The 23,070-nt window shown below is 52.3% G+C and overlaps 1 protein-coding gene across 2 annotated transcripts in view; it reads right to left on the reverse strand.

Annotated features, from left to right (window-relative positions):
* Positions 1 to 3,917: 3,917 nt before the first annotated feature.
* Zfand3 (zinc finger AN1-type containing 3) overlaps positions 3,918 to 23,070 on the reverse strand; it is a 202,550-nt gene continuing 183,397 nt past the window's right edge. For both annotated transcript variants that reach the window (XM_029471010.2, XM_021186522.3), the window contains 2 exons: positions 20,130 to 20,297; positions 3,918 to 5,943 (listed from right to left, as the gene is read on the reverse strand). In XM_029471010.2, coding sequence (XP_029326870.1) covers positions 5,789 to 5,943; positions 20,130 to 20,297 — 323 coding nt within the window. In that variant the 3' untranslated portion in view covers positions 3,918 to 5,788. The remainder of the gene's footprint in view (positions 5,944 to 20,129; positions 20,298 to 23,070) is intronic.

Below are 23,070 nucleotides of genomic sequence, written 5' to 3' on the forward strand. Positions count from 1 at the left end.
TGCGCTTTGAGATTTCAAAAGCCCTTCTCAGTCCCAGTCTCTACCTCTGACCGATGGATCAGGATGTAAGCATTCAGCTACTTCCCTAGCACCATGCCTGCCTGATGCCAAGCTTCCATGATGGACATGGCTGGACCTCTGAAACTATGAACAAGCCCCCAATTAAATGCTCTCTTTTAGAGGTTGCCTTAGTCATGGTGTCTCTTTGAGCACAACCGTGAGAAGCTGATGTCAGGTTCTAGAGTATTGCTGTGACAGACTTGACCATGCTGAGCAGTGTGGATGGTCCCATCCCAATGCAGAGGACAGTTAGCAGCAAATGTCCACCGGCCGTTCATTACAGTTTTGGCAGAATACGGTGCTTATCCTGAAAATCTGCTTGAGACTATGTTGAAGAATTTTAGACTAATGTCACTGGCCTAGTACTGACTGTTATGGCTATCAGAACTTAGGAAGCCCTCCAATGGAGAGAGTAAGCGGGACAACCTACCACCCACCCACAGCCTGTCCTCAGCTCTCCGTCATACTCCACTCCCAAATCCGTGAGAGGAAGTTATCCATCTCTTACAGCTTCATGAAGTCACGAGGTATTTATCTCTATGCCTGGCTCATCTCACTTGGCCTTATGTCCCCCAAGTCCATCGATGTTGCCACAGGGACATGACTTAAGCCTTTTAGTAATGGTTACCATGCCACTATGGAGACAAACTCTGCACATTCATCTAGAATGGTAGAGGGACACCAGCTGGTGTCTGGGCTGTTGGGAACAGATGTGCCACACAGCAGTGCAAGTGTCTCTTGGATTCAGTTTCAGTTCTGGATTGCTGGTGACAGGTCTGTCTTCAGGGTTTTCCTTCACAATGGCTGCTGGTGCTCCCTCCGAGTGGTTGAGGTTTGGCTCTGTTAAACAGCGGTCTAACAGGTGAGCTAGGGCATCGCTGTGGCTTTGGTTTCTATTCCCTATCATCTCACCTGCTGGCCCTTTTCCATCAGGGACATCTCAGCATCCTGCCCCACCCTAGCTCACCTTAGTGGCCGCCCTTTACCACGCATGCCCCACTTGTGGGCTCCGGTTTTTGTTGGCCATACTCCTGAGAAGAGCCCTTCTCTTCTGATTTCAGTTCTTAAGAGGGGTTAAACTCAGTCTTGGTCTCTGTGTGGACAGCTGCTTTTCTGTCCAGTGGAGACAGGCCTTTCTCTGGTGGCAGCTTTATTTGAAAGCCTGAGCTGGGGCCCGCATTGTGGTCAGGCAGGACAGCTTGTCTCAGCTACACTCGCTGGTGCTGGGTTAACCTGGAGGTGGGCCAGAGCTCGCTCCCCGCCTGTCTGAGGCATGTTCTGAGGGACCTCTGAGCCACGGTGTCACCAGCATGCTGGCTTCAAAGTGGCCAGATTTGAAATTCTCAGAACATGAATTTCAATGTTGAAAGAGGTAATCTGAAGGCTGGCTGTGCCTCACATGGTGAGCGCGCCCTGGCTCTGCACGAAGGAGGCCTGGACTCCACTCCCAATCCCTCATTCTCACACTTAGCCACTCTTCCTGTGTGGACACAGGACAGGAGTGGGGCTGGGGCTGACGCCTCCCTGTGGCTGCTGACAGAGGCACCTGCTTTAGGTTCTCTGGGGCGACTGGGTCACATGGGAAACACGGTTCTTTCTGCGTAGGTGCTCTTTCCACCCTCACAGGATTCTAGCAGTACACGAGGAGTAGTTACCCTCACTGTTCCCTCTCCCTCCGTCTCCGCTGCTACCCCTCTGTTCTGTGTCACTCCAGCAAGCCATCTGCTTTAGTGCCCTCCTCCAGCAGCCAGTGGCTCACACCAACTATGAAGCATTGCTCCTGCCCTGGGCAAGCTGGCTCCAATCCACAGCCTGGGGCTCCATTCCCTTATGTGACCCAAGAAAGGATGTAGAGGAGGGACGTGTTCTAAAAGTGGGGCATCTCCATGCCGATTCCCAGACACCCACAACAGCAACATCCGTGTGCCTGCTGGAGTCATCCCACTGGTTCCTGTGTGGGGTGCAATGCTAAGGAAACCATCACCCCACCCCCATCCCCACCTTGACAAGTACTGTGGCCAAGACCGCCTGGGTCCAGTAGCTCTCTTCCAGTTACCATGGTCTGAGGTTCATAAAACTAGGGCCTCTTCCAGAGAAGTTAAGGGGGCTCCAAGGCCCAGTATGTACCGAGACCTGGGTTCAATCACCAGAATGAAATGAGAAAGATAGGAGTATAAAACTAAGTGACTTCCAAGGTGAATACAAGGAATGAAAATAATTCACAAATTACAGTTTTTAAATCCTAACAAATACCTAGACAGAAAAAACCCTGCAGAAAGGTACATGGCATTTTCCAGACATGTGCAACGCTGCTGCATCCTCCCGTGACGCTGACTTGTGGCATGGCCGGCAGCCTGCTAGCCCATGTGTTCAAACTGCTGTCTGGAGTGGGCCCCGTCCCCTTGTCCCTGAGCCCTTTTCCGGTGGGACTGTGGTAAGGCTCTCCCTGGGCAGCAGCATCCCGACCAGAGTGGACTTTATGCTGAGTACACTTCAGCCCAGCCCTTCCTGAGGGGCCCCAGGTCGTTCCTCTGGTTTTGGTCAGAGCCCTTTTGGGAGCATCACAACACACACTACCATGTAAAAACTCCAGGGGCAGTGGCCACACCAATACCAAGTCTCTGCAAAGAGCCTGCTCGCACTCAAATGTCCTACCATGGATAGCAGCCACTCATCTGGAATTTTCTCTGTGCCCAAATAGGTGGAAAGGTGAGGGTTGGCCCTGGTGTGTGCCAGGAGGGACCTCTGGCTCTTGGCCACAATGGCTCTGGCCAAGAAGGCAGGTAAGTGCTGGCAGACCGCAGAGAGCATGACAGCCTCCGCACTCCCATGAACCCTGGATCCATCTCTGGGGTTTCCGTGGGCTGCAAACACTTGGGCGTCTGCCTCAGACGGCATGCTGAGCCTCCCGCAGTTCTCTTCTGGGCATCCCTGCCTTGCAGAGCACCAGTGCTTGCCCTCTATGTTGGGATGGGAGCTGCTGGCTCTGGGCAGAGGCCCCGATCTCAGCAGAGCTACTGCGTTAGCATCTGCCCACAGCGAAGTCACTGCAAGTGGTGGGAGAGGGTATAACACATTTATTTCCTGTTTTACTTAATATTCTACATACACTTCAGGATCTGAGACATTCTCCAGACCCTTGGATTAGAAGATAAGTTAGGTGCCCCCCTTTCCAGTGCAAGGCGCCTCAGACAGAGGTTCCCCCTCCCTTGCTCACTCGACAGGTGCTGTGATGGCTGCAGAGGACAGAGCCTTCCTGCACTACACTCTGTGCTCGTAGGGGGTGGAGGTGGTAGGGAGGGGTGCTTCTCAGAGTTCCCCAGGGCCTTTTCTCTCTGTAGCCATTAGAGAGCCTGGCTTGGCCACACTTCAGCCGTCAGACTAGCCTGCTGGCTTTCTCCTGCCCTGTGCCAAGCACTCTGAACTTCCTGGCCATTTTCCATCACCCTCTGGCAACTGTGGGGTGGTGTAGGTGCCATTCCTCTGCCTGAGGTAGAACTTTCAAAAAAGAGTTGAGTGTCTCCTGACCGTCAAGTCATGTGCTCATCCCTGCAGCCACCCAGGAGAGGGCAGCATTCATCCCGCCTGCCCTCACCCGTGCTAGACTCAAGTCCCCAGACACCCAACCCACCCATACCTGGGGTCCTCAAGAGATGGCCCCAGAGACACGGCACCCCTGCCATGCCTGCACTAGGACCTTCTGGCATCCACACAGGGACGCGGCTGCTGGACCTGGGCACGCACTGGGCAAATCACCCCAGGTACTATGGAGCCCTGCTACAAGCAGGGAGGCGCTGCCCTCCCTTCCTGGACATCCTGGGGCACTAGGAGAGCCGCCAACACAGACAATCCAAATGTCCATATGATTGGTTTAATTTGTTTCAGCAGGAGAAAAAAAAAGAATAAAGTTACAAGATTCTTTTAATATTTTCACAATGTTAAACTAAAACTGAGCTCTAGGCTATGTGTGTAAGTCAATCTAGGACACAAAGGGTTAAATAAGATTTCCTCTTTAAAGATACAAGAACTTCAGCTTCCCTTACACGTAACAAACTTCACAGAACAGACACTGTAGGGAACAAGCCCTTCCCCCCAGCCAGCTCTCCCAGCAGAGTGAACCTGGCTGCAGTCCCTGGGCACATGGTCCCCAGCGCCCCCTCCCAGTGCTATGGGGACCTGAGGGCCTAAGAAGGGTTCATGGCGCCTCACTGAGGATGACCATGTGGTGGCCAAGGGCTGTGGCTTAACAACAGTGGTAAACGCTAGGCAGACTTGGCACCTGCGTCCTGGGCTGCCCTAGAGTGAGGCGCTGGTCTGGGTCCTGAAGCAAGAATTAAGGCTGGAGATTCTGCACTGGGTCCCCGTGGGGGTGCAGACAGGGTGCAGGGTGGGAAGAACATGATTTCCTATTTGCTGTTTTGGATCAAGACATTGTACTTGCAGATGTGTTCAATGCAGATGTGTTCCTCTGGAGAGCAGACCTTGCTCAGCTACACAGAGGGAAGTCACTGGGCTAAACCGTTCATCAGCAGCCAGACGTGGGCAGCTCCATGCCAAGCCACAATCTGGGACAGGTGGCACCTGTGTGGCACTTAGACCTGATCCAGGCTTTCAAGGGACTCCTAGAATCTCCCTGGCCCCACCCACCTGACTGTTAATGTTTTCTACCCAGCCCCACTCAGGCCCAGGCTGAGAGTGATCTCCCACCCACAGCCCCACCATTCACAACACCACACACACCAGGTCCCGTACAGTCCACTGTCTTCCCTTCCTGAACTTGTCCTGAGGTGGGTGCCTGGCTGTCCTCAAACTATGGCTGCATAGAAACACATAGAAACACATGGAGGCAAGGCCCTGCCGGGTTGGCAGCAGCGGCTCCCCTGTGCGCTCACTGATTCTCGCGGTCAGGAGACAGCTTTTCAAACTCCAAAGAAAGAAATCCGGTTGCCAAGGCCCAGGTGCAGGCCTCAGCCCCAGGGCTGTCACAAGCAACGCCATTGCCCTTGGCAAGCTACAGCCAGAGCCAGTGGGGTCACGACCACGGATCCTGTGCAGAAAAGGTGGGGATCATGCGTGGACTAATCTTGAGTGGATCTAATTTTCAAAGTGAAGTTGTCTCTTCTTGTGTGATGAGTTTCCCCGTAACAACAGGCAAAAAGCTGCTTCCACAGAACCTGCCCCCACCCCCGACTTCCAGCGCTGAGGGAGAGTGAGGGCACAGCCTAGCCCAGCCACACGGCCAGTCTCGGCAGCTTCCTGTGGCCAAGGCACGCGTGGCCATCAGGTCCTGCTGGGACCAAGCGAAAGTGAAGAGGTGAAAGGCCGACCATGGAAGAGTTTCTGTCAAAGCTGCGAGCGTGGGCGCCGAGGCCCGCCCTCCGCTACTGACTCAGCCTGGCCTGGACACTCTCCGCTTAAGGCTTTTGTAAGTCTGACTCCAGCAGTGACAGGCATGTGTTGTTGTAAATCCACTAGCCATGCTCAAAACAAATATTCTTCATGTTTTAATTTTATACAATGGCTAGCAGGCACCTTAGTAACCAGCCAGAAATCAATTTCATCCACCATCAACCCCTAACCTACAGTACCAGGATGGCTGGCTAAAGAAAGGAAACGGCCGGCTGTGGTCTGACGCGTGCCCAGTACAAGGTGTCTGGCTGACTTTGTCCTAAATAAGGCTAACATTAGTGAACTAAGAACAGCGTCGTGTGGTGGGCGTGCCTGGCCTTCAGGAGCACCCCTCCCCGATGCGCTGGCAGGAGCGCCCCACTTTCCGGTCCAGTTTCACCATTTTCATGATGGCTTCCTCGCGGCCGCGGCCCATGTGGTCGAATGTACAGTCGTGCTGCTCTGGGAGGCGATGTAACATACAGAACACGTAGCCTGCAAGGAGCGAAGCAGAGGAGACAAACCGTTAGGGGCCTCACTAGCATCCACAACAAGAGGGCCCATGGAAGAGACACAGGATCAGTACAAGGTTTCATGTTGCACCCCACCCCCAGCTTCCTGGTATAGCGGGATCTGCAGCATGTCCGCTGGGAAATGTGCTGGCACTGGCCTTGCTCAATGCAGCAAATGAAGAGGGACTCAAGGATCACAGATGCGGCTCTGCACCCACGTCAGTTCAGGAACCCTGGCAAGCTCCAGCAGGGATCAAGTCCCACTTACAAGTGAATAGGGCTCCTATCAGAAAATGGGTGCTTTGTAACCCTGGAATCTGTGACACACAGGAGGGCCGAGTGTGATGTCACCTGGTCTAACTATGCTCTAAAGTCCCAAGAGGGCAGAGGCCAGGGTCCTCTCAGGGCTCTCACCTGGGCTGCCCTCCAGGCTGCGGAGGCAGCTGTAAGTCCAAGGGGGGCACGGGTCTGGCACATAAGAGAAGCCCAACAACAGAGGAGAGGCCTCAGAGCAAGATGTCCAGCCGGACAAGGGTGCACTGGGGTAAGGAGGAAGAGGCCACGGGGCACCAAGACCTCAGCTCATGGAATAAAGAATTCAGCATATACAGGTCGCCTGTCTCCTCCCAAGGAGACTCTCGCAAGAGGACCAACAGCCAGAGCCCATCACTGCCCGGTCCTCATCCCCACCTCTCAGACCTGAGGGCCTGGGCAGAGATGGCAGGCCTTGGTGGATGCAAATCCGTTCCTAACCTGCTTCCTATGTGCGGCAGCTCACAGGGCCATGCTACACACACCGCCTTCCTCTAAGCTCAGGTCCAGAAACCAACAAGGTGGCTGCCCTCGGCCTCTGCATCTGTACAGAACCTGGCTACCAACTGGCCGGAGAGGACGAGGCCCTGGAGGCGGAGGATTCACTCAAGACTCACTGGCCCTAGGTTTTCCGACTAACTTCACCCAGAAGATGCTGGAGGCAGACAGTGTGGGGGGGCAGGCGGGGTCTTAGAAGACAGACCCACACTTCACCCTGCGTGGCAGCTGCTTGCTTAGGCTGTGTTAAAGGGCACACGCATGCAGCCGAGGGCTGGAGGGGTACAGCCTGAGCCATCCACTATTCGAGAAACACATTATTAACCGCTTCCCAGGGAGAGCAGGGCAATATGTTTGACTTTAAATTGGGACTGGGTTTGAGGAAAGGAATAGAGATGAAATTTTTGTCTCTTGAGAAGCTAAGCTCCCACTTGGTGGAGAAGCAAAGTTAAGATTAATGAGCTTGTGTGTTACACTTACTGATAAGTTCATTACTCCAGATATTGGATACCAGTTGTCTTCTCCTGAAGGGTTCCATGGCAGAGACCTGCGGTGCTCAGTACACGGCCCCACCCAACAAGCTAAATCATCTTTCAGGAACAAAGCCCTCACCTAAGGGGAGGGGGGTGCTGCCAGGCTGGGGCGCCAAACCCTGACATAGTTCTCCTTCCTTCCGAAGGGTGGGGGTGGGCTCGCCTGAGGTGCGAGCTGCTCAGTTTATCTCAGACCAGAGTCAAAGCAGATGCAGAGGGCAGAGTTTGGCAAGGGACACACACTGGCAGCCCTGCCCACTAACAATCTGGGAGTCAAGCACATCCACTTGAGGCCCATTCCACGGCCGTAGGATGCAGCCAGGGTCTGCTCTGGGCTCTACAAGCCGGAAGTTTGCTAAGCAGCAACTGTACTGCACGAGTGCAGGCTCCCACGGCTCCACGGCCACAGCCACAGCCACAGCCACAGTGAGGCTGGGTGTTAGCTGTAGATTACACTCCAGTCCTGGCGTGCTCATTCACCAGCTACCGGGCAGACCTCTGCTGCTGAGGGAGCTCTGCGCAATGGTAAGTGCTGACTGAGAGGTGAGTAGGATTTCATTTTTAAAACAAAAGAAAATGGGAAGTTTCCTACAAAAAAGAACTAGAGGTGACACACAGGCCGAGCAGATGGGGTAGGCAATCTGAACTGTTTCCAGAAGCTACTGCGGGGACCCGGAACTTTCCATCACTCTGGAGATGGACGGTCTTGAGTCACAGACAAAAGGACTTGAGGTTACTGCCTGCTTTTGGCTGGGCTGGCCTTGGCATTTGAAACTACATGGCAAGGCCTTCAAGGCTTGCAAGGCCTGCGAGTTCTAGGAGTCTCAGAAACCGAGGGGGACAAAAACAGTCTTGGGTCCTTTCTTGAAAAGGCTAAAGAAAGTGGCCCCGGATGGGATGGAGACGCACACGTCAGAGCTGTGATGCCATCACTATTACTCCCAGGGCCTCTCACAGTTCAGGTGAGCTCAGTCCTGTGACACACCGAGTGCTCATTACACGGACCCCGACCCCTTCTCAGTGGCATGCAGTTTTCAAAAGCAACTCCAATGTACTGGCTCGGCCGGCCAGCCGCCCTCACTACGGTGTAAGTGCTTTACGGGGACTGGAATGGTTGGCCTGCCAAGTGTAGTCGGACCCACACAACCCCAACATGCAACACTGTCCCCATGTGCTCCACAGAGCCCAGGAAGGTGAGCTTCAATAGCTTGAAGCTGACCCCCCTCTGAGGTGTCTGAGCCATTTTCAGAAAAACTCTACAAAGTGCTCAGGAAGGAGGGCGATAGAGAACACACCCTCCATTAGAAAGGAGGACAAAGCAGCAGCCGGCTCCCCTCACCTGGGGCTGTGCCTGCCTTGCCCCTCTAGACTGAACCCTTTTCTCTATGTGGACCAGCCACTGTCCCCAATTCTGACAGACCACTCTGGACATGGATAGAAGAGTGAGAGAAGCCAAGCACACGTGTACCATATCCCCACACCTAGGATGTGGGCTGGACGGTTTCCCCCTTAACCTGAGACGACCCTTCAACCAGCAGGCAGCACTAGGAAGATGAGTGGCCATATCACGCAGGTCTCCTCAGGCCTGCAGACTGTGTAGCAGGAGAGGCCTGGGGCCTAGTACAGAAGAGTCCATCTACAGTTAGGCTGCACTGAGGAGAGACGGCCAGGCCACAGCTGACTCACCCAGAACAGAGGTGGAGGGAGAAGCAGGCCGGAGCCATGATGGTTAAAGTGCATACAAGTTTTCCAAAAGACGACTGGGTTTGTTTCCCGGCACCAACCACACCAGCCCCTACCTGTTCACAGCCCCAGTTCCGGGGCATCCAATGCCTTCTCACCTCCGTAAGCACAGACATGTGTGGAGACGTGGAAGGAAAAGCCACAGAGGTCTAACACATCTGGATTCAGATGCAGAACACATGGCTCTGCTACAGATGTGAAAATGGCGTCCAGTGACTGATGTGTAAAATTGCCATCTGGTGGAAAGCAGACTTCTCACCCTCTTAATCCATGGCAAATGCTCACAGCAGACAGAAGGTGTCCAGCCTGGACACTGGGGATGTGGACAGTGCCACCATAGCCCGTCGGCCCTGGCTCTAAGTGTCTCTAGAGCAGCAGCAGTCCTGCTCTGCTCCTGTGCAAACACTGACAACAATCACTGCCTAAGAGACACCAGTCACCCAGCTTAGTGCGGAGGAGGCCTGGGGCAGAACAAGGCAGCTCACAGTTCCCTGTTGCTGAGCAGAGATGACCACTCCGAGGATCTGAGCAGGGGTCAGGGCTGCCTTTTTCTGTGAGATATTGAGAGCAACAAGACAAGAGCAGAATCCACACTCCTGGTGTTTGCACCTAACCCACACCCGGCAGAGCTGCTGACCAGCTTCACCATGGAGTAGAGCACACCATTACAGCTGGGACCCAAGCAGCTCTGGACTCTCAGGGTTTTAATTAATTAGCACTTGCTTTCCTGCACATCTCCCACTTGAAAGCCCCAACATGCTGTTTTATTAAAGACAGGGGTGGGACAAAGCTCAGGGTTTCTACCTAACCTTTACACTCCCCCCGCTCATCTGAATCTCACACTGTTAAAGACTCAAGTAGATCCTAAAAGTACTGACAAGCCTGAGGACCAGGACATGTGAAAGGCTCTGTTGGGGTGCAGTGTGAGACAGCAGCACAGGGCTGCCAGAAGAGTACATGACACTAGCCCCAACCCTTCCAGGTCAGTCCTGAATTAAGTCAGCTTTACAAAGGCAAGCAGAACCTATGAAAACCTTGACACCTCATGAGGGCCATCTCCAAATCACAGCACTGCAGGGACCAAATAGGATTATCTAAAGAGTCATTTTAAAGAGACAGAACAGGGTGTAGCAACCCGTCCCCCAATCACGCACAGCATAAAACCAAGCATGGTGGCACATGCCTGTAACTCCTGCAACTAGGAAGGTTCAAGATCACGCTTAGCTACAGAGTAAGTACAGAGCCAGCATGGGCCACACCCTGACGGTATCTAAATGACCAGATTGCTCCTCGAGAAAACAAAGCCCAGTTTCCCAGCAAGGAAGTTTCTTAAGCCTCAGGACAGCTCACACACTCTCCCCCTCTCTCTCACACACACACCCTGCTCAGTTACAGGGAGTGTTGGGACACCTGGTGATACACCTCGCTCTGGGAAAGCATTAGTCACTTACACTGCCATCAGCAGAAACCCTCTGCTTATATCCCATCCACTGACCCAATGCCCAAGGCAGAATCTGAAGCTGAATGCATGCCTTCATTTCATCAGCCCCAGCGTGTGGACGGACAGACGGCGGCTACAGTGCGTGGGAATGGAAGACCTGCTTTACATTCTCCTCCAGCCCTGGCTTCACGTGGTAGAGGAAAGCCATTATCCAAGAACCAGAACTGGAGTCCAGCTTCACGAACCCAGCCTGTGCTCCGCTGCAGAAGAAAAGCATCGGCCGGGTGGTCAGGTCACCTGCCAGGGCCACAGTGGATCCCAAGCAGGCTGCCTCGGTCTCTCTTCCGAGCGAGGAAAAGGAGGAGTTGCCATTTGGAAAAGCCCACAGCTCCTTAGAAGTCACCCAGCATGCGGAAGCAAGGGGAGGTCCTAACGCAAAAGCACACACCTGCTTTTCCCCAATCAACCCCTGAACACACAAATGCTACACGGACCTCCCCAGCAGATTCACCTCAGGTTTGAGAGCACCCGACAGTGACAGTGAACTTGTCACAGACCGGCTGGGTGAGCATGCATTTCGAAACAAGCAGTCCCACCCTGCTGTTGGCCTTCTCCTCTGCTTCTCCACGATCTCAGTCTGCAGTGCTTCCCAGAATCCAAGCATCTGCTCACAGATTCCCACAGAGCCATATAAGGACAGCATGCGAGGCTGTGGGGTCACAGATGAGCTGGGTGGATGGACAGTGGAGAAGTCACTGCAGCACAGCCTCCACTCCTGCCCCGCTTCCTATCACCACACCAGTATGTTGGTCAGTTACTCAAAATTCAACAGAAAATTAACCCTGGTACAACAGCTCGGCTCTAGGGAAGAACGATTTAATTGAAGCAAGAGCATTAACATAAATCTGGCCCCTTAACTTGTAAATCTAGATAGAGCCTCCCTCTCTTCCTGGATAAATCTGTAGCTTGGCAGGGCAAGTACAGAGAAGCATGTCGCCCATGTATTAATGACAAGGACTCACAAGCCGTCCTGTGTTAACTCAGCCCCCGCGCTCGAGGGCCAGGACTGACCCAGACCAAGAAGGATGTTGGCATGAGTGGAGGGAGCATCCCGTGATCAAGGAGGAAGAGGCTTGTTGGGCCTTGCAAAACTCCAACGGCAGCTGTCAGACTGCCTCTGGGGGTCAGAAGTCGGGGGTTGGTCCATATGACTTGTCTGCCACCCCCACATAGCCCAGATCCAGCCATTTTCCAAGCAGCAAAAGCAGGCATGCTGACAACCAAATACTCAGCAGAAACTTCTGGCTTGGAAGAGCATTCAAACACTGGCCCAGACCTGCTCCCTGCAGCCCTGTAGGATCGCCCTAGAGGATGTGCCAAGTGAATAAGACCTCTGAAAGGCAGCTCCTCCACAGCTGGGAGTGCTCACAGGCAGCCGGACCTGCCTTCCAGACACTGCACAGCTGAGCATATGCTTGGTGGTGGTGGTGCCTCCCCTGTCCTGTCTGACAGTAGGGGAGTCTGAGAACCCAAGCTCCAAGGAAACCAAGCCTGGGAGAAGAGGATGAGAAGAATGCCTCACTCACGGGTGTGGAGGGGGCTGTTGGGAGCCAGCGACTGGTTCTTCTGAGTGCTCCAGTGACCCACTGACACAATCACCTTTTTTGTTTCTGTCTCTGAACTCTGCCGTGTGAAGTCCATCTCAGCAGAGCTGAGGTGTGGTAAGTCAGTCAGCAAGGGGTGCAGCTTCTCAGCTAACCCAGCCCAGCCTTCTCAAGGCCCTTCTGGTCCTGTCCCAGGGACTTGGCTCCCCAGCAGCCTGGCTCTGAGTCTCACAGACTGAAGAGCTGCAGTGCCAACAACACCCAGCACTGTGAGAGCCAACTACCCAAGACCATAACAGACAGACAGGCTGAGGCTGGGAGGTGATGCACACCTTTAATCCCAGCATTGGAGAGGCATAGGCAAGTGGATCTCTGAGTTTGAGGCTACACTGGTCAACAGAACTAGTTCCAAAGCTATGCAGAGAAATCCTGTCTTGTGCCCCATCCCCAAAAGATGCTCAGAGAAACCAGTTTCCACTGCTGTTATCGCAGGGTGGTGTTCTGTCTCCTGCTGGCAAACAAGACGAGAAGCTGAAGTGGCTGCCTTGTTGGAATCTGTCTCCAGGACCTGTGTTGTGTGACCTCACCCAGACTCTGGCCTGCTTAAGCAACAGTACTTTCCAGAGTTAGACACAGACTTCACTGACACTCATCTAGGAGAAAAGGTGGCACTGAAATCTCAGCTAACAAGGAATCATGTTCCAGGGTTGGGCCATCGTCCAGCAAAAGCAGCGACAGGCTCAAGGGGTGAACAGTGTCTATTGCTCGTCTGCTTGGTATTTGTGGTCTAGAATTTCTGGGGCTGAGTAGAGGAGGAAAGAAACGACTACATCCTGTGGCTGGAGAACCAAGACGCATGGAAGGGAAAACAGCTTCAGGTCACAGGAAGCAAAGAAGAAACCTGCTGCACATAACTCAATACACTCAGGCCATGTGTCCTAAACCAGGGGCACCCAGGGGACCGAAACACACAAAGAATTCACGAAGACAGGCTGGGTCCTAGGTGGACAGCAGGGCAGGACAGGGTGGCAGGGAGGTGCACTGATGCTGAAGTCTCCAGCTGAGGGCAGGAAAGGACACCGCACGGGGCAGTCAACAGACACAGTAAGCACTATAGTCCACAGGGAAATCCAGGCAGTAACGCTGTGGTATGGAAAACCTACCTACAAGCCACACACAGCTTCCCTGCTGAGCCCTGTGCACATCTCCCACACTCTCTTGGACAAACTCCTTAAACACAAGCACTAGCTCTTGCCAGGGTGAAGGCAGCGGTGGGAAATTAACCCTTAAATTGTACTTAATGCTGAAAAGACAATTTCAGCCTAAGACTGAAGAAAAGCCAGGGTGCAGGAGGTGCAGTAGGTCGACCAAGGGCAGGTGTGTGCTCAGCATTTAACCTACGGCTCCCTCTGTGCATCTACCCGACAAGAGGAGAAAAGAATGGAAGGAAGGCCCACGGCCCCAGGAAGCATATCTGTGTTCACAGGTGACATGCCACGTGTGTGCAGCATCTTAGGAAGGTGGAACTAACAGGAGCTAGAAAGGCTGCAAGAAAACCAACTGTGCTTCCCGAGGGAACAACAATCTAACAAGAGGTACTGGGGATTCTAAGCACAGTACCATCAGAAATTCAAAGTTACTTCGGGACAGCTGCACAGAAGACACACTCTGAGAACTATAAAACAGGGCTGAGGAAGTGTAAGACCTAAGTGAACAGAGAGAGAGGCTTGTGCTTGACGTCTGGAAATGCTTAGGGCAGCAACTCCAAGCCTTCACTATCAGGCTCAAAAGCAGGAGGTGCTGCAGGGTGGAAGTGTGCAGCCTCAGGTCTGTGTGTGTGTGTGTGTGTGCATGTGCGTGCGTAAAGTGAGTGATGTTTGAAAGGTGAAGCGACAGTTCACCAGGATATCTGCAGAGTGAAGGCCCATGGAGAAAATGCTCAGTGTGTGCAAGAAGAAGAGAATTACCACCGGGTGGACAGGCACTCGCTAGGACAGCTGGAGAGGAGCAGCCCAGTGCTGAAGGTTGCCAAGAGCACGGGGAAGCAGTGCCGCGACCTGTGACCTGGCACAAGACGCTGGGAAAGCTGCTGGTGCTGGCTAGTGTCAGATGCTCACTTACCACTCAACCCTCCACCTCAAGATTTCTAAGGTAGCACTCACTGCAGCTGGTAAACATGGCCTACGCTCTCAATGTGGCATTCTTAGAGGAAGACTGAATAACTGATAGCAACACAGACGACTCGCAGAGCCTGCTAGGTGGCACAGACCTAAGACTACACACTGCGAATCCACGAACTCTAAAATTCTAGAAAAATCAAAACTGTCAAAGAAAGCAGGTCCGTGGTTGGCTAGTCCTGGGCAGGAGGTGAATGTGTTGGAGGGGCTGAGTCCTTCTAGAAGGGTGGACTAAAAAGCCACCGGTAAAGACTACACAACCTCAATGAATTTACCTCAACTTTCTGAACTGCAAAATGGAGAATTTTATGGAATGGAAAATGTTATTGTATATTCATTTTTAAATTTTTAAAAATTCTTTCTGGACAAAGAATTAACCAAAATTGCTTATTACTAGATCAAATCTATAAAATATCAGTAATGTATATGTCAGAATATCGCCATTTGTCTATAAACAGTCTGGGCTCTGATAAGAGCTAAGGCGGCGGCAGCTACACACGGCCACTGAGGTGAGATCAGGTGTCAGGAGGGAGGGCACACAGGTGACACGGGAAGCAGACATGCTCTGGCTGTCTGGTATATGATGAGCACAGCCTCTGCCACAGGCTGTTTGGCTTGGGCAGGGCAGCACCCACACCTGTGCTGTGCCCACATGGCCCTGGCCAGGCACTCAGGCAGGCTGGACCTCTGGAGGGGAGCAGGTCTGACACTTCGTTAGCTGTGACAGACAAGCAGCACAGGGACTCGGCGGCTGTTTGGTTTTAGCCCAGAGCTCTTGCACAGGAAGGGGAAATGGCCATTTTGTATGAGCCGGCACAGCGAGGGGGGGGGGGGGGGAGTGCGGCTTCTCTCACCTAAGCTAATTCCCACCAGAGGATAGTTTTTCCCTTTTGGGAGTGTGGACGAGACTCACCTTCCTCTTGAGCCATGGGTAGCACACATCCTAGTGCTACCTCAGGAGTAGGGGAAACGTGGGCCTTCATTACCAGACTCAAAAGCATGAGGCCTGCAGAGTGGGTCTCTCCATCGCCATCAGCCAGTTAGTTCTGGCTGTGCTAGAAGATATCTAGTGTGCTGTGTGCTTGAAGTCAGAGCGTGCTGACCACTGACGGTGCTTGCCCTGAGCTAACATCCGACCTCCTCAACCCAGACGGGAAGCCTCTTCTTTCTACTAGACCTGGTGCCAGTTCACCCAGCTGCAACCCCCACGTCTACAACAAACACTGCCCAAGTGTTCACCTTTCCTCCATCTAAGCCACAGCCATCCTTAAGGCCTGAAGGGCAGAAGCCAGTCCAGCCTTCCAGGTGGGATGAAGCCCTCCGGCCCATCCTCTCAAGGCATCTTGTAACTTGCTAACGACTCCAGTGCTGGCTTGTCTGGCGACAGGCTGTTCCCGTGTGCGTGCCTTCCTGTCAGGCCCAGCATAGGACCCCTCCTACAGCCCTTGCAGAAGTAGCTGGGTTTGGACTGGGGGGAGGAAGGGAAACACAGGGACACATCCTGTTATGCTCCTCCCACTCCTCCCTAAACTCCTCAACCGAGACAGGAGCGGGGCTGAAAGAACTTCAATTGGCCAAATGTGGAACAATGTGAGTAATGAAAAACATTATCTATAGCACTGACTCATAAGTCAGTAGAGGGAGGGAAGGAGGGAGGGAGGGATCCATGGCAGCTATAGGTTTAAAAAAAAAAAGGTGTCTCTACTCAAAAGAATGCCAGTGCCAAACAGAACCTGTGGAATCAACTCATTCTGAACTGTCACACGAGACTGGTTCAGGCAAGTCATAACTAGATGCCAAACCTCAAGGACATCATTTGCTTTTTTGAGTCAGGGTCTCCCTATGTAGCCTTGGCTGTCCTGGAATTCTCTGTATAGACCAGATTAGCAAACTCCAAGATCTGCCTGCCTCTGTCTCCAAAGTGCAGGGATTAACAGCATAAGCCATGGTGCCCAGCCTCTCGGGATGCTTTGATGAAAGCATTGACAATACTGTCAAAGTATGCTGCACACACACTCGGCTTACCAACCAAGTGCACTAGCGGAGGTGGAGAGTCGAGTGTGCACACAAATCAAACAGTATCAACAGCGAGAGACTGGAGAGCACTGAGCCTTCCAGAGTGAAGCCCCAGGACAGCTCATAGCACAGTGGACAGCAGCTGAGAGAGAGTGCACAAGTGAACTCGGTACTGAATAGACCCCAGATGAGGGGCGCCTGGACCTTAAAACCCATGACATTTGCGTGTGCATGTGTGTGTGTGTGCATGTCCAACAGAGAGGGCCTTATTTTAAAATGTTGAAATTGTAAAACAGAAAGCTGGTAAGAATGTTCTGGATTAAACCACACTGAAGATAATAAGCATAACACCTGATCAAGGACAAGATCTTGCAGTGAAGGGGGGAGCAACACTTTGGAAGTTTAGCATTGCTAAATCAGCACACACACACACACACACACACACACACACACACACACACGAACCATGGGCGGAGGACCCAGGGCAGCAGCTCTGGAGTGAGCTCCCTAAAGCTGGAGTGTGCTGCAGGGACTGGCTTTACACAACAGTGTCTGTCTGTGGCCCCAGGGAACACTTCAGAGGAGGACAAAGCCGTGGTGAACACAACCAGCTCTCGGATGATGGCCTGAGACAAAATGTTATTTCCAAATAGAGCTGAAAACAAGACCAGGCCTGCTGTTCAAGTGCTTGCATGGAAAGTCCTAAAGGCTGAAGGCTGTGCAGAGTGGTAGTAACGGTCACGCGGGAGTCGCTTCACTGAATCTCTGGGGGCAAGCGTGTCCCAACATACTGTCCAGGAACTTCTCACGGCACCACACTTAGCCTTTAGTCTGTGAGCTCGCACATCCCACATCTCTTGCTCCTCATAGAACTTAACAAAATCCTTGAAAGGTCATCTCAGAACAGCTGTTAGTGACAGTGAATGACAGACCCAGAGCGGCCACAGCAGCCCACGAAGACAACACACCGCAGAGTCCCACGCACCCCATGCAGAGCCCAGCCCCAGCACCATGGGCCCTGACACGAACAGAAAACTTACTCTGAAAACAGTCAAGAACGTGAAATTACCATGAGGTCATAAAGGTGCCACTGGTCCTGTGTGAAGCCCACTAAGTTGCCACACACTAAAAACATACAAACATGTGCACAAGACCTTACACTAGTCCTTGACAGGCAATTCGATGCTCTCGAGAAGCAATGCTATGCAGAGGGCACAGCATTAGGTGCTGTGCATGGCCCAGACTCAGAACATCCTCTAGATGGCCTTAAGAGACAAGACTTGCAATGACCAATTCTGCCACCCTGTCAAGCCGAAACTCAACCAGCAAGCCTGCTTCTGTGTGGCTGTCTTCTGTCCCGAGAACTGGACTTTGGAAGACGCTCTAGGTGGGAGGAGCAGCCTACCCACCCACCCACATGTCCTACATGCCTTTTCCAACTGGTACCTGGGAAGATGCACAGGAGAGGGGTGTTCTTTGGGACTGTTGACAAAAGGTTATCTCAGTCACCGTGAGACCAGAGAAATCATCTTCAAACCCACCTACTTATTGCAAAAGCGCAGGGAACGTCATCCTGGCAATTAACAATTCCTATCACCTACAGCTGTCCTATGTGAGAAGGCTCAGAACTCGCCTTACAAATTGCTCTTTTGAAGATCAAAGGGAAGCTGAATGTGTCTGTGTGTGCTCTCGATGAGACTGTAATTTAATGGAATTTTTAGAGAAGGCTTTGCTGGCAGTGCTTGGATGACAGCCCCGGGGCGGAGGATTCTGGGGAGCTTGGCCACTCTTCCCTTTGGAACGTCTTCTCTGCCTTTAATTGGCACCTCATTAGAAATTAATGAAAATGACATCCTCTGTTCTTCCTGCTCTAGGCATTGAATGCTACAAAAAGGCCCATCACAATTCATAACACATTCAATTTATATAGCAATGGCTCTTAAGCATTATTTATGAGATGTGAATTTCTTGTCAGCAGTTAATAACCTGTACAGAATGGAAGGGGAATGGAAGAAAAGATCGGGAATATATACAGAGAATGACTATTCTGCAGTGGACAAGGATTCTGTTTTAAGTTCAGCTATGTTGAGTCCTCCCTTTCAATAGTAAATATGTTTCCCTCTAACACCTTCCAGGGCAGTTCATATCTTCAAAACACTCCGTGTATCCTCAAGGAAATCGCCACACAGCACAGCCCACCCTCTCCTAGAGGAATCCAAGCAAGCAGCCAGGAGAGCAGCACAAAGCAGTTTGTCAGAGCCGGCCCCAGAGCGCATGTGCTTCTGAGGCCCTTCATCTTTAAACAGTGGCAGGTGACATAGTCGCCTTTCTGAGCTCACGGTCAAAGGCTCTCCTTGACCAGAGTGAACTCCAGCTCTCTAGGAAGGACCCACCTAAAGGGACTTTTATCTTAGAATTGGTCAAGGAACTACATGTCGTTACCTAACTGAGAAAGAACTCAGGTCTATAGTGAACTCTACATAGAGACCCAGCCTCCTGGTCAGGGGTGAGGATAACTGAGACACTTTGATGGTGCAGCTGACCACAGAGAGAGGCACAGGGCCATCTGATAACTACTACCTGACGCTTTTCAGCTGGGTGCTAAGACCTGTGGAAACTGAGTGGTTGGCATCAAAGCTTCAGGGTAAGTGTGGAGCCCTGGGTCTTCTAAACTACCCTGTAAACTCCCTTGCCTGCCTGACGAGGACATTTTGGGAGCATTAGCCACTGCCAGAGGCAAGGCAGCAAGCACCTCATGGACCAACTGCTTCATCTCCCTCAGCAAATCCTACACGCTGCCACACACCTAGTCACTGCTGAGCAGGAAACAAGAATATTTTTACCTCTCTCGCCAAGAGACAAGCAGTCTGTATAATAAGGGCAAGGAGAGCTAACAGAATGCAGAGCTGAAGACCAGCACAGCTCATCTCAATACAGAGCAAGAACCTGCAACCTCAGGGACCATACGGACCTGTCAGTATGGAACAAAGCCACCAGACCCCAAAACGTCCTCAGCTCGCCACAGAACTACCCTGCCTCACTGGGCCACACCACGGGTTTTAGGGTAAGCCAAGTCTAAAACCCTGCAGTGTCTGCTCCCGCCACCCAACTCTCTTCTTTACTCACAATTCACAGCAGAAATGAATGCCACACCCCACCTTCCCTGTCCCCACAGGGAGGGACAGTGACAAACAGAGGGGTCATGCCTGGAACAGCTGTCCCAATCTAATTTCGACAAGCCAGGCACAGAGCAGAAAAGGTCCTCTCTTTAGAAGACACTCAATGCCCCAAACTCAACTTGCCAACTCCCAGTACCCTCAATGTAGGACAGCTACAGCTCAACAGAGCGCAGAATTAGAGCCCACCTCTTAGAATGGAAGGTGGAGAATTCTCAGAGGCTGCCAGATCCACAGACCATGGGACAGGAAAACTGTGAGCTATCATTTCATCTTTGTGCCATGATATATGACGAAAAGCAGAATTTGCCTGTTTTGTTTCACTGTGTGCAGGACAGAGTTTAGAAATCACATCTGTGTGCAGAGTCCTAAGAGGCGGGCGCCCTGCGCTGAGCAACGGAGAAGAAAAGGTGATGTGGCTGCTTCAAGCTGGTCCCTCAGTGGCCCCACAAGGAAAGCATCTAATCAAGCCATAGCTGAGAGGGGTGCAGGGAGGAGTATATTAAAAGCCCTTCCAAGTGAACATATCTGCAGTCTCACGGCGCACCTCACAGACTCCTGTTTGTGTGTTCCTTTCTAGAGTCTTGACTGGAGAGCAGTCATGCGCGAGAGTGTGTGTGAGACAGGACGGACCAGGATGGTGCCTTGGGGGTGTGGGTGGGGGCTCACCACAGCGACAGGATCCCAGTTCCTGCTGCACCAGCTCCAGCTTGGTTTGGCACTGGAAGCAGCGGCGTCGGCTCTTCTGCTTCGACCGACCGCTCTCCTCAGGCCGCTCGGGGTTCTCTACTAGTCGCGGTCGTTTCACGGGTGAGGCCTCGTTCTCGGACTGTGAATCTGACCAAAACAAGATATGCAGGAATCAGGATTGTTACCTGGCTGGGTAGACACAAGTCTCTCCAATTAGTTCCTCACACTGCAGCCAAGTGACCCCCAAGTTGTCCTGCCTCCAACCACTGACATCCTCAAAGAAGCGCCTATCGAGAACCTGCACGACCACCTGCACCCTCTCTTCCCTCAGAGTCTTGCCCCATCCATATCTGTCTCCTGACTGCCTTGACCTCTGCTCTCAGAACTGCCCTGTTCTTTCCCCCACAGCATTGCTCACCCAGGGCCACATGGAACCTTTCTAAGTCTTTGCTCCAGTCAAATGTTCAACTAAGTCTTGTTCCTGAACTGACCCGTGTGGACAGAGCACCTGTCCCTGTCCTCTCTTCTGCCTTAGTCATCCCCCTGTGGGGAAGCATGCCCCATGAGGGCTAGTCCTGTAACCCGACTAGACAGCAGACACTAGGAGATTAGCACAGCACACGCTGGCTGGGTCTGTGAGGCACCTGAGACAATGTGAACACTGCATCAGTGTAGTCAAGCTATAGAGACTGGGTGGGAAGTGGTCCAACTATGCAAGGCAGGGTCTGGCTAGGGAGAGAGGTCACTGGGGTGTGTCACTTGGAGGACTCTCTTGCCCTGGACTCTTCCTGTCTACCAGGATGTGGGCATGCTAAAGAGGGGAGCCCTGCGGTATTCAATGGCCTCAAGAAGGCAATGTAAAGAAAACACCCTCCCTTCTGCATAAACTGGAACTTCTGAAACCACAAGCAAACCAATCCTAAGTCCCTTGCCTGCTGGTGTCTGTCACAGGAATGAAAACCAAATGTCCTTTAGCTCTCCTGGTGGGTGGGGAGGTGCGGGGGTGGGGGGGCGGGGGGGTGTTCACCTGCTTAGTGATTACTGTACCTCCTGGGCTACAGCGGGCACTAGAAGGATGAGCAAACACTCTACCAGTCCTTGCTCTCTACTTGAAGGGGCTTTTGGGGAAGCTGGAGCATGCTGGGACACGTCGGCACAGGCTATCTCTGTACCTTCCCCAGCCTGTCCTGTGTGGAATAGAATGTGTGTCCACAGCTCTGGCCCCTACCACCTGAGACGAACGCCCCACACCATTCTTCAGAGGCACAGGTTCTGCTGCCAGCACACGCTGCTCTCAGCCCTGTGTGACATTTCCCCAACACAAACCAACTGAGCAAGCCCTCCATGCGAGCAACTGAGAGAGCAAGTTGAGCCTATTTCCCCAGCTCTGCTGAACCAAGCTGCCCAGACCATTAGTGCAGTGACTAAGGCCACCACACAGGCCAGACACCCCACCCTCCCGCCTCCGCAAAAGCAAAACCAACAATCTAAATGTAAATCATTACAAAACAGCCCGACAAAAGGAATTCACCTCGAGTGAGCCACACTGCTCTCCTGGGGGTTCTTTTCAACAAAAATGGTGCGATTTGTGATAATAACCCTATTTAGATACCTAACAAAAAACCTCTACTGCATGTCCTAGTCGAAGAATCTCTTTTTAAAGTAATGTCCCTTAACCTGAGATAAGAGGTGTGGTCCATACACAATGGAGACAAGTGGAAAACCTCTTTTAAATTATTTTGAGGAGGGTGCATCGAGGAGAGGAGAGGAGAGGAGAGGAGAGGAGAGGAGAGGAGAGGAGAGGAGAGGAGAGGAGAGGAGAGGAGAGGAGAGGAGAGGAGAGGAGAGAGAGGAGAGGAGAGGAGAGGAGAGGAGAGGAGAGGAGAGGAGAGGAGAGGAGAGAGAGGGAGGAAGAGAGGAGAGTCATGTGTGTTGCCCACCCCACATGTGTGTGGAGGCCTCTGAGGCCAGGAGAGTTACAGTCGTTACAAACCAGCTGTGGAGGTTCTGGGAACTCAACTCCAGTCCTCTGGAAGAGAAGAAAGAGTTCTTTTACCTCTGAGCCTTCTCTCCAGATTGAAAACTTTGACTTGGGAAGTAAAGGCAGCCAGATCTCTGTAAGCTCAAGGCCATCTGGGTCTACATAGCAACTTGCAGGTCAGTTGGGCTACAAAGTGAGACCCTGCCAATTGAATGAATGAACAAGCAAGCTAAACATAGAGGCCACACCTGGTGCTAATGTATTTATAATGTAAAAAGAGAAAAAAAGACCCTTCAGACCATGGGCCTCTCTCACCTCCACCCCTCTGTAAAATCACAGAGATGGACTTCACCGCTTCTCTGAGGACTCTGGCCCAAATGGCCAAGTGTGCCTCCTATTGGGGAACACACTTCTGGTTTCAGGCGTCAATAATGCTGGAGGGGAGCCCTGCAGCACTCAATGGATCAAGAAGGGGCTGTGAAGAAAAGTATTCACACTGCATGTCGAAGTGGCTGTGACCAAAGCTCATGTCTGCATGGTCTTATTGCCAAGGTATCTATCTTCACCAAGCCTGCTTTGGTGGAGCCCCTCCAAGTCAGGAGGGCCCAGGCTGGATCTCTTTTCTTACTTTCATCTAATCAGATCATGTGTCAAACAGTGCCAACAAGAATGCATGTGTTCTTGTAGAAAACACAAAGGAGGTATTCTCAAACAGCAGCGCCTATGGAAGGCTTCTGATTCTACCGACAGTTTCTGGCTACAAAGGACTGGCCATCCTACACGACCATTGGGCCCTAGTTACTTCTCCAAGAGTCGGTGCCCTCACTTCTGTGTAAGTGGACAACCAAACCATCTATGCACAGCTGTGCTGTGAGCATCAGTCTTACAGGACTACAGCAATAGTCCCAACCTTTCTCATGCTGTGACCCTCCAATAATA

This window comes from Mus caroli, unplaced genomic scaffold (genome assembly GCF_978045245.1).
Source record: "Mus caroli unplaced genomic scaffold, Mus_caroli_1 scaffold_18, whole genome shotgun sequence".
NCBI lineage: Eukaryota > Metazoa > Chordata > Mammalia > Rodentia > Muridae > Mus > Mus caroli.